This window comes from Gorilla gorilla, chromosome 11 (assembly GCF_029281585.2).
Source record: "Gorilla gorilla gorilla isolate KB3781 chromosome 11, NHGRI_mGorGor1-v2.1_pri, whole genome shotgun sequence".
Lineage (NCBI taxonomy): Eukaryota > Metazoa > Chordata > Mammalia > Primates > Hominidae > Gorilla > Gorilla gorilla.
The window spans coordinates 103,589,682-103,601,745 of NC_073235.2; the positions used below are offsets into that span (position 1 = coordinate 103,589,682).

The 12,064-nt window shown below is 36.2% G+C and overlaps 1 protein-coding gene across 10 annotated transcripts in view; it reads right to left on the reverse strand.

Moving 5' to 3' along the window:
• Nucleotides 1–3,862: 3,862 nt before the first annotated feature.
• Nucleotides 3,863–12,064, reverse strand: part of HYCC2 (hyccin PI4KA lipid kinase complex subunit 2) — a 95,436-nt gene continuing 87,234 nt past the window's right edge. For all 10 annotated transcript variants that reach the window (XM_019021815.3, XM_019021811.2, XM_019021818.3 and 7 more), the window contains one exon: nucleotides 3,863–12,015. In XM_019021815.3, coding sequence (XP_018877360.1) covers nucleotides 11,414–12,015 — 602 coding nt within the window. In that variant the 3' untranslated portion in view covers nucleotides 3,863–11,413. The remainder of the gene's footprint in view (nucleotides 12,016–12,064) is intronic.

A 12,064-nucleotide genomic window follows, 5' to 3' on the forward strand; every position in this document is an offset into this window, starting at 1 on the left:
TGAGAACCAGTGAGCTAGAGACAATTAAAAATTGGCAATAAAATTTTTTGTGAGATATGCAGTGGCCTAGATCATGTATGTTAAACACACACTTGATAAAGTTTCAATAGATCTAGAATGTCAGTGGCAGATGCCTCAGCAAATAACTTCTACCCTGAAATTTTTTTATATGTCAAATTGATTTCAGTCATGCTCAGGAAAAGTGATTATATCTGAGTATCTAGTAATAAAAGAGAATATGGCAGCCAAAACCTCCAAGATAATTTTTTTTGTACCAGGGATGGTAAAGCAGTCAGTGAGGACACGAGATGACATCATCAAATAAGTAGTGAAAGATTTGACACAGTAATCCTTAAAAATGTACACAGAGGGCTGGGTGTGGTGGCTCAAGCCTGTAATCCCAGCACTTTGGGAGGCCGAGGTGGGTGGATCACCTGAGGTCAGGAGTTTGAGACCAGCCTGATCAACATGGTGAAACCCCGTCTCCACTAAAAAATATAAAAATTAGCTGGGCATGGTGGTGGGCACCTGTAATCCCAGCTACTTGGGAGGCTGAGGCAGGAGAATTGCTTGAACCCAGGAGGCGGAGGTTGTAGTGAGCCAAGACCAACCACACCATTGCACTCCAGCCTGGACAATAAGAGCGAAATTCCATATCAAAAAAAAAAAAAAAAAAACAAAAACAACAACAAAAAAAAACGTACACAGAGTAATTACAATAATGGGAATTAGTTTTTGAAAACAATTCTGAGTTGGCCAGGCGCGGTGGCTCACGCCTGTAATCCCAGCACTTTGGGAGGCCGAGGCGGGCGGATCACGAGGTCAGGAGATGGAGACCATCCTGGCTAACACGGTGAAACCCCGTCTCAACTAAAAAATAGAAAAAAAAAAATTAGCCGGGCATGGTGGTGGGCGCCTGTAGTCCCAGCTACTCGGGAGGCTGAGGCAGGAGAATGGCATGAACCCGGGAGGCGGAGCTTGCAGTAAGCTGAGATCACGCTACTGCACTCCGTCTCAAAAAAAAACAGCAAACAAACAAAAAAAATTCTGAGTTTTACAGTGTGTATAAAGTCTCCGTCTTGGGCGACTCCGTCTCAAAAAAAAACAGCAAACAAAAAAAATTCTGAGTTTTACAGTGTGTATAAAGTCAGTGTAACATTTGTGAATAAAGGAAATACATATAGATTTCTTAACATTCTGTAATTTTACTTGGAGGAAGTGAAGAAAGCCTATGTTTGGGGAATTGCCTACTGAATATTGGAGAGAATAAAATAAAAAGCCTATTGAATATGAGTGTTTTGTTTTGAGACTATTAGCATTGTTTCTGGTTTTTTTTTTGTTTTTTGTTTTTTTTTTTTTTTGAGAGAGGGTCTCACTCTGTCGCCCAGGCTAGAGTGCAATGGTGCGATATTGGCTCACTGCAACCTCCGCCTCCCAGGTTCGAGCGATTCTCGTGCCTCAGGATAGCTAGGATCACAAGGGTGCGCTACCACACCCAGCTAATTTTAGTAGAGACAGGGTTTCACCATGTTGGCCAGGCTGGTCTCGAACTCCTGACTTCAGACGATCCACTCGCCTTGGCCTCCCAAAGTGCTGGGATTACAGGCATGAGCCACTGCGCCCGGCCTATTATCACAGATTATATCTATCCCATTTGGATTATCACCCCGGGCCAGATAAAGACCTTTACATATCCTAAACACGAATAAACACGAAAGACTATACGTCTGCCCTCTCTCAGGTACTTAAAAATTTAACATTAAATTATAACATAGTCATCAGCCCAACAAAGTTCTGCTTTCCTCCCATGCTACCCAGCAGCTTTTTTGTGTGGATGGGAAGGGTCATAGGAAGAACTGTCATATAATTTTAAGTTTTATATTTTGGCAGTCTCTTCTGCTTTATTATGCTGTAAAATAGCTTTTCTCAACTGAGCTTCCTTACGTGAACCACAAAAAGACTATTTTCTCATTTTCCCTCAGGATGGTACACAAGAACCACTGTATATACATAGGAGAGAAGTTAACTTATAACTGTGGATACTTAGGATGTTAGAGCTTGATTCTTTCATGGATTTAGTTTGCCTATTAGCAATCTAGCTCTGTTGAGATCCAACCCCTCCCTTTCTTCCTGTCCTTCACAGGGGGACTGGCTTTCTGGGGTAGGTGTTTGGCAAGTGTACTAATAGTTGAGAACAATCAATGCAATTAAGCAGTATATTACGATGTTTAAGTTCACAAGTGCATTCGCCTGAGTGTCTATGTTCAATGTTAGCTCTTCCACTTACTAGCTCTGTGACTTTGGACAGCTGTACTTTACTTTTCTCATAAAAGAAGAATAGTACTTATCTAATGCTGTTGTACTGAGTATTAAATGAATGACTGCATTTTCTTTAAAGTGTTTAGAATAGTGCCTGGCACATCCTAAGCACACAATAATGTTAGTTATTGTTTAATTTACATGGGAAGAATCTTTGTACCATAAAATACTGTGACTTACCTGGACAAGAGTTGTATGTGTGGGGACAGTGTGTATGTGTGTGTGTGTATGTATGTATGTAGGTATGTGTGTGTATATAAAGTGCCTCCACTATTCTATTAATATCACAATTATATTACAATACCGTAAAGGAAAATATTACTTTTCCCGTTGTACTTCTTCTGTATTTTCTTTTGTTTTATGTTTGTTTGTTTTGAGATGGAGTTTTGCTCTTGTCCCCTAAGCTGGAGTGCAATGGCACGATCTCGGCTCACTGCAACCTCCACCTCCCAGGTTCAAGCGATTTTCCTGCCTCAGCCTTCCTAGTAGCTGTGATTACAGGTGCCTGTCACTATGCCCGGCTAATTTTTGTACTTTTAGTAGAGATGGGGTTTTACCATGTTGGCCAGGCTGATTTCAAACTCCTGACCTCAGGTGATCCACCCACCTCGGCCTCCCAAAGTGCTGGGATTATAGGCGTGAGCCACCACACCCGGCCCTTTTTCTGTATTTTGTAAATGAACAACTATTACATTTCTAATAAAGGGAAAAAATTGGAACTGTCAGCTTGTGAATCTCATCCTTCCTTACTAATGCAGATCCAGAATCAAAGAGAAAAACACAGTCTTGGTTCTGGATCTGCCAATCTTTGGATTAAGGGATAATAAATATCAAAAAGATAATGTACTTTGCTTGAATCTGAAATAAAATGGAGAATAAAACTTTGACTCAGCAAGGAATAACAGTCATAAAGAAAAAAGGCACAAAAGAGATTTTTCCAGAAAATGCATGTAAAGAAAGGGAAAGGAAAAAGGGCCTAGGGCTTAACCCTTGATTAAACCCATGTTCCAAGCGAAGGCTAAAGTATCTTTAGGAAAGACAATGTGGGAGAGGCCAAAAAGTTTAATGATAAGAGAACTAACTGCAGGTAAGGGTGTGAAGAAACAGGCACCTTCATAAATTGTATTGTAAACTGTATTATAATAATATTGGTTCCTCTTTACAAGGACCCAGGAAAGAAAATATTTTAACATTAGAAATATTTGTGCTTCACCTAAGAAACTTGTTGAATCTTAAGGAATCTGAAAATTATGTAATTAATCTTACTTCTGTCTTTACATTTGGCTGCTTTAACGTTCAGTGCTAAATCTGTACCCCTGTAATTAACTACAGAACTATATGGCACGTTTTATGTATTAATTTCACACCTGCCTTTGTCTTGTTTCTTATTTTGTGGCATTAAATATAATTTTTATACTGCCTTAATGTAATAGGGTATGATATAAAGGTTCAGATATAAAATAAAAATGGTACACTTTGAAAAAATATGAAAAGACCCTTTTAAGATATAAAATTTAGGTAAGATAAAATCAACTCAGGGAAATCCAGTTAAAAGCCAAATAGAGCTGTATTTTTATACTGTACAAAAAAATTTACACTCTTAACGTAACTAGATACATCTAAGGGTAAATTACACATCTCTCAAACACAGTATTTTAACATCTAAGATATGTTTCTGCATTGCAGACTGATACTGAATTTTATACATCTTTATTTACAATAATTTAAAATATTTTTTCATCTCTGGCAGATATTTACAAGGTCAACAGTGACTACATTTCACATTTCAACAATCAACAGCATTAATCGGTTCATTAAGACAGGATAATGGCTTACATGCACCAATAAATATGATCTTAAATTCACGGTTTTTTCTTCAGCTCTGAAAAAATGAAGGTTGTCACTAGTCCTAGGTAGAAAGGACATCACTCAATACAAGTCATAATTTCTATATGCCTATCCTATTTAAATTTTCACCAGCACTATTCTCTAAATACTTGGGAAGTTTATACCAAGTTATAGGTTGATGCTAGTTTAAAAAAAAAAAAAGAGCTGATGTGTACATTCCATATCCTTTTATGAAGCAAACATATGAAAGTGAGATAGTTCTTATTTACTATCATTGTGACAGAGATCAGATTACATAATGCCAAAGTAGTAAAAATCCTTCAGAAATTATAGCTCAGGAGACTCAAATTATCATGAGAAAAACAGTGGGAAAATAATTTTTGCACCCTAAAAACTGTTTCACTTAACCACTTAAACTGAATGTAAAGCCAGAATAATTTTAGAGTAAGAATAAAAAAGATTCAGTGTCAAGTAGATGAACTTATTACAAATATTTTTAAACATGGAGCATATCTCTCAATTCAGTATGGATGATAAAACTTAAAAACAAACAAACAAACAACCCCCCCCCCAAACCCAAACCTGTATCAGTGATTGTTAGAAAGCCAATCCTCTCTTTCCAAGACAGCTAATCAATATACTCATTACTTTTCAACTACTCCCTGCTGTAAAAAACAATACATAAAACCTGTTTGGAACATCAATATGCAAATACATTTCATGATTTCCAAAAAAAATTATTTAACTTTTGAAATAAATCATTTAGTTCTTATTGGGCTATACATTTTTAAAAAATGAGTATTTTAGCTTTTCTTAACCCAATCCTGTTTTTCTGCAAAGAAAAAAACACTCAGAATGATCATGGACATAAATTATTTAACAAACTTTACCAGCTTAACCAATATTATAGTAATTGCCACTGCCCTTTAAAATAGGTACATTTCCATAATGCCCCCCTAAATTTTACTTAACCCACAATATTATACAATATACCAATTTTAGGAATTTCCCCCTTTTTATTCAATCCTGATGAGTAGGATCCTTAATTTAAGGAGACCAGAAACTGTGCTATGAGGAATAATATTTAGATTTAGTCTTTAACGGGTACTTTTGCTGGAAGTGTAAAATATTGACATTTATTGACATAAGAAAACCTAAAATGGAATCTTGTAGCTACTGTAAACCTATTTTCCAGGTCAGAGAATATTTTTAAGATACTTTATATGTTAAAGAGGCTTCATTCCTTAACAAGTACTTTAAAAATTATATTTGGTAGATACATTTTCTTTGGTAAATTTTGTAATCAATGAAGATGTAAAGAACTTCCTTTGATATAATTAACACTGAGCTGTTTATACTCAAATACAGCAAACCATATTGATATCAATTCTGTAATTGGGGATGAGTTGTCCAATTAAGTTCATTTCTTTGAAAATAAAAGGATTTCTTTATTAGACCTACTTCCAGATACACATTTTTAAAAAGACTCATTTATACTTTAAGCTACACCTAATTCCATTTTTTATCAAATCAATATTAAACATAATAGCAGACATCTGAATATGCCTTAATTTGTAAACATGATTAGCACAATTTCTAAAAATCCAGAAGCAAAACATATACCTTACATTTCTGTACTATGCTGCCAGTTATTTCACATCATTCCCAGCTTTCTGCTAATTTCTATCCTGAATTGTTTGCTCTTATGTACATTTCTCATAGGACTGTGGCTAAGATTACAAAAATACTGAAAAGACGGAAGTTACCAAAATGTTGTACTTGTGTGGTCAGGTTCAGAAGAAATATGCCTACACGGGCAAGGAGGTTGGGTGGTGATGACTCCTCTATGAATAGTATTTTCTATATACGCTCAGTACCGGTATGATATACCTATTAGGTACACATAATGCAAGTAATACTAAAATTTGTCTTACATTATCAATATGACCATCTTGGCAGGGAAAACTGTACCAATCTGATGACTCATAATTTTATTAGCATTGTTAACAGTTTTACACTGCATTCCATCTTCTTATAATCTGGCAAATATTCTAATTTCTAATTGGTTTTCAAACAACTTGTTTCTAAAAACACTTTAAAAAAATTAAAGTATTACAAGTAAGTGTCTCAACCAACTTAGTGGTAAAACGATGACAATAATCTTCAACTTGAAAGAAAAAGTCTCATGTTCAGACTGTTTAACATAGCCGTACGTAGAAAAATTGCTCTAAAATTCTTACAGATTTTCTGATCATTGGCATGACCTGTTAAACTTTTTAAAGCTGAAAACAAAGATGTAACTGAAATACTGATTAAAAAAGAAAAACCCAAAACATACTTTGTAATCCAAGGTCAGAAATGGAGAGATATTCCTTGCCAGTGTTTGTAATAAATAGGGGACTACCCCTAAAGACAGGTACTACATTTTTTATTTACAAATGAACATGCAGAGATTTAAACGAGACAACTGATTGTCAACAACTGAAGTACTCAAAAATGGACTCCACTTCATTAAAATATTCACAAAAGTAGTGCAAACAAAACAATCTGAAAGAAGTTATTCTCAGTATTCCAGTGTCTAATAAACAATTTTAATTAATTTAAAGTTACTAGATGGAATCTGAGAATACAGACTGGAAATACTGAGCTTATATAGCTGAGACTACCGCATTTAAGACATTTTATATGGTATATACACACTTTAAATGACATCACGGTCACTGTTCCATTATGGAATCATAAGCTTCACACTATAGAACCTTTTTCAATCATAAGGAAATATTGCTTGCATTTGCTCTAAGCATAAGATTCAGTCTCTTTCTACATTAAAAAGTAATGGAATCAAATTTATTTAATCTTTACTTTGCAATACTCTATTGTGCAATATAATTAGCTTGCCACACTGGTGACTGAAAGCTGGCTGACTCAAAAATTACTTTAAAATAACTAGAAAACACTGATCAAAGCCATTTCACTGGGTTTATTTTATATTTAAATAAGTCCCAACAAATGTATTCAACTATAAAATGGCAGCATACAACTGTTATGTGGCAGAAAATAGTAAGGCATAAATTAGAATAATGTATTGATCCTTACATCTGTAGATATACTTAACATTTCCAACATTTCCCCATCTAGATTACTCTACATTTTTTCTGGATTTAACACTTTTCTTAATGTGTTGTATTCACCAACTACTAGACCAGAACTATAAAGAAACTGCAAAAATGGAGTTAACAACCCACCGCCTCCCCAAACCCATGGGAGACTGGGTTTGATTCTGGCTCTGCTTTAGGTATATGATCTTGATCACACCACAACCTCTGAGCCTCTGTTTCTTGAGGATGAAGGTTGGGGTGAGGGAGTGGGAGACTAGCTAGATTATCTCCAGGGTTTCTTCTTAGCACAATTCTGATTCTATAATAAATAGACAAAAGTGAATTGGAAAGGTAAGGGGAATGGTAAGGGGTAAAGTTAAGGGGATCAGGATTTTAAAATAACGATTTTCCCCTTAGCTTCTTGAAATATTTTCACATTTAAAAATCTTCAGGCCAGGTGTGGTAGTTATGTCTGTAATCCTAGCACTTCTGGGAGGCCAGGTGGGTGGATCTCTTAAGCCCAGGAGTTCGAGACCAGCCTGGAAAACGTGGCAAAACCTCGTCTCTACTAAAAATACAAAAATTAGCCAGGTGTGGTGGTGCATGCCTCAAGTTCCAGCTACTCCAGAGGCTGAGGTGGGAAGATCACCTGAGCCCAGGGAGGTTGAGGCTACAGTGAGCCGTGATAGTGCCACTGCACTCTAGCCTAGAGGACAGAGTGAGACCCTATTTCAAAAAATCAAATCTTCTAAGTTAACTATTCAGTTTGCATTTTAGTTTGCTTTCTAGTAATTAATGTCAGAGTGAGCTCCCAAAACCTTCAGCTGTTTCTTTGTATTCTTTTATCCAACTTGGCATACATGGCACTAACCTAATTGTTTTATTACAGAAAACAAGTATTTTCTCCCTAAATATCTTTTTCATAGATGATTAGACTTTTATGGAGATTAGAAAATATATAACAGAAGCTTGTTTAAAAAGTATGAATATTGCTGGCATATATCTGTAACAGCTGTTGTATATATGAAACAAAACTATTTTAAATTAAATGCCAAAAATAATGCATGTTAAAATGCATATTTAAAAACTTAGAAAATTTGACTCTCAGTTTGTTAAACTAACACCTTCCATTTTAACTAATAATAATTCTTGCACAAGAAATCTGTTGTAAGACCCTGAATGCAAGGCTTAGACTAAATGAAATGTTTCTTCACTGAGGTCAACTCACATCACCTAAAAGAATAGAAAACAAATGTTACAGGGTCATAAAATGTTAATATGGGTATGTATACATACAAACATATATGTATATACATACAGATAAATAAAATCCTCTAAGATGAACTTTTTTTTTTTTTTTTTTTTTTTTTTCAGAGACGGAGTCTTGCACTGTTGCCCAGGCTGGAGTACAGTGGCGCATTCTTGGCTCACTGCAACCTCCACCTCCCGGGTTCAAGAGATTCTCCTGCCTCAGCCTCCCGAGTAGCTGGGATTACAGGCGCCTGCCTCCATGCCCAATTAATTTTTTGTAATTTTTGGTGGAGACAGGGTTTCACCATGTTGGCCAGGCTGGTCTCGAACTCCTGACCTCATGATTCACCCACCTCAGCCTCCCAGAGTGTTGGGATTACAGGCGTGAGCCACCACGCCTGGCCAAGATGAACATTTTTTAAAACCAATTTTTCAGGTATAACATAAGATTTCTAGCCAAAGGAAAATTTTGTTGTATTTATTCTAACATTTGCTGTAATTTGGTATTATGTGGTATTTCTTTTGTGCTTTAACCAAAATCATGCTAGATTTAGATGCCAATAAATGCACAATTTGAATTGAAAACAGTCTTTTTACCTCCCAAATAATTTATGCCATAAAGTGACTGACCTCCAGCCATAGCCAAGATCTCACTTTCTTTTTTATTTATTTATTTATTTTTTATTTTTTATTTTTTTTTAGATCTCACTTTCTAGGTAAGTATAATGTTCCTTTCCTTACATACCTGAAACTGCCTGTTTTAGTATGTTATGGGCCTTTATAGCTCATTTATTTTGGCTATTTTTAAAATCCTTTCATTTATTTGACATCCCTTAGTTAAATTAAAAGAAAGGGTATTTAAAATATTTAAAATACAACTTTGTGATATATACATATACACACCATATACACACACACACACACAGACACACACAAATCAATAAATTGTCTACTTATCAACTTTTAGCTTTACCCTGGACTTTGGCAATGTTGTAGATACTAGTTCAGGTTCTAGTTTTCCATTTTCACATGAGCTGGAAAATGTTACAGACCACCATATTTAAACAAGCATCTCATATATAAAGAGTCTAACAGAAAGTCTCTTAGGGAAAAAAGAAAGTCCTTACAATAAAAATGGGAGGATTGCTAGGTGTGAAAAAAAAAAGGCGTTTTTTCTGGTTATTTATCAAAATCTATTATAATTTTAATGGTAGAGATAAAATTTTAACTTTTGCTAATTAGGAGAATACTTGCTTTCTATAAATTCAGTATATTTTTCTTAAACAATAATCAAGTAAAAACATCTAAATGTACAAAGCACTGATAGCTCTGATGTATTCTGTGGAAGGATAACTTATAACAGTTTAAGTCACCATACACTTTTTTAAAACCCAATATATTCCCTTCTTTTTCAAACATCAGAGCCTGAGACCCAGAAAAGTTATGATAAAATCTTATCCAACCAGATCAGAACTAAGGAAATTTTTTTTACCAATAATGTTTTTGTAACCTCTTAGCAGTTACCAAATGCTACTTACATACATTCAACATCTAGCTTACTGGCATGATTTCAAAGTTTTATAAAAATGAGGAACTGCAGATATATGATTAGAAGGTACACAAATTGCATTACATTAAACACAAAGGCAGTGTGGTCCTTGTAGGAGAAATCAAGGTCAGTACCCCCTGGTAGAAATGTTCTATAAAAATGTGTCACATTGAAGTATCAGTGTTTCAGCCAATTGTCTGTCCCTGATATATTTCCTTGGAGTATGTAATGTATCAGGACTTTAGGTTTCTTAATCCAAAATATCTGACTGAATTTAGGTACATCTAGAAAGCAGCTGAAAGGGTTTCTCTTATAGTCTGACATAACAGAAAGTAGATTGAGAAATCCCTCTCTTTACCTGAAGATGTACTGTTACACTTCAGCCATCAGCTCACAAAGGAAAAGAAGAAAAAAAAATCAAATCTCCTCTCACACACACAATCTCCACAAAAGCTAAACAAAAACTACCCCCCGCCCCCACAAAACCCCAGCACCAAAGTGTCAATCATTCCTGGGAAATAGAACATGCCCCTCAGATTCTGATTTGTTAGTTGGCCAAACTTGAAGGACAGAAATGACCTTATATGTCCTTGTGGGGAAGAGGGAAGACATGTTAATAATGACTATACAGCCATTGAGAAAGTGCATTATCAATTACACAATCAAGAGTCCTGCCCTCCAATGGAGGTGGTCACAACTTGATTTAAATGCCTCCGTAATTGAACATTTATATCTTCGGGATAAAGGAGATGGGGGGGGGTGGAGAAAGAGCTACCCTCATTTTAATGAAAAAGTGCAGCAGTCTACCACCTTTCCCCATGCTTCTCCAGAAAATGATTGCACAGACTCAGAGAAGTCCAAAGTCATAGCAGAATCTCTGAGGCACTCCTGGTTAAGAGAAAAAAATATGATCCAGTAATCTTCATAGTTCTATAGATTATGAGAACAAACCCGTTTTGTTTTTAAACAAAAGCCAAAGAATCGTTTCATAGGGATCATATACACCATTTCCTCTAATGTATCCTCAGTCTCACAGTGTTGAAATGGGACCGATCAGCCTACGATGGATTGCACATCACCCAAGGAGAAAGGAAGGCATGGAAAAGGCAAACATTTTATACTGCTTCACAAACACATTTACAAGGAATAGGTGAAGAGAAGACGTAGGAAAGAGGGATAAAGAAAACCTTATTGCTGTTTTGATACAAAATACAGTATGAAGATACCTAAACTAAATGAAATCTGATAACAGTGACCAATATTTTCACAATGTGGGATGAAGTGTCTTCTTGCACAATGAAATGTTCAGTTTAAAAGGTAAGCAGAAAGATGAGGGAGGATGTCAAAACTACACCTGGGATATTAGCTGCATATTGAAACTTGGGGATCGAGACTGCTTGGTCAAGGGGGCTCCTGGGCTGAGGAGCTCTTTACCTTCGCCAGCTTGACCTAGCCGGTCTTCCTGCAGACTGACAGTTGAGTATCGATTAGCATTGTTGGCTGCTAAATTAGTACCTCCCTCAGTGCCAACCCCAATGCTGGTACTTGCTTGACTGCCATTTACATAGTCAAATGATTTACTTGAGGAAGCACTGGCTGTCCGGATTAGACTTAAGCTATTGATTTTTGGCACCACCTGGCCAGCAGGCAGGCTCAGGTGTTTCTTCATTGGTGTCAGCTCAACTGAATCTACACTAAGATCAGTTGGTTGCTGTACATACTGCTTGCGAACTACTGAATCTCGAGGGCTCTCACTGGATTTGATGGCAGAGGCTGTTTCTTTATCCTTGGCTGAACGCCCAGTTGCTACTTTCCTTAAGCTTCCCCTCTGAGAAGAGGAGGATGGTTTGGTCCCAATTGGCTGACTGCTGAGGGAGGCCCCTGATGAAAATCCTTCATCTGCATCATTCAGGTTTACAGACTCCTCTCCTCCATTTACACCCTCAGCACCTAAGAAAACAAATCAGACAGACTCAGCAATAGCTAAATTAAATAAGAA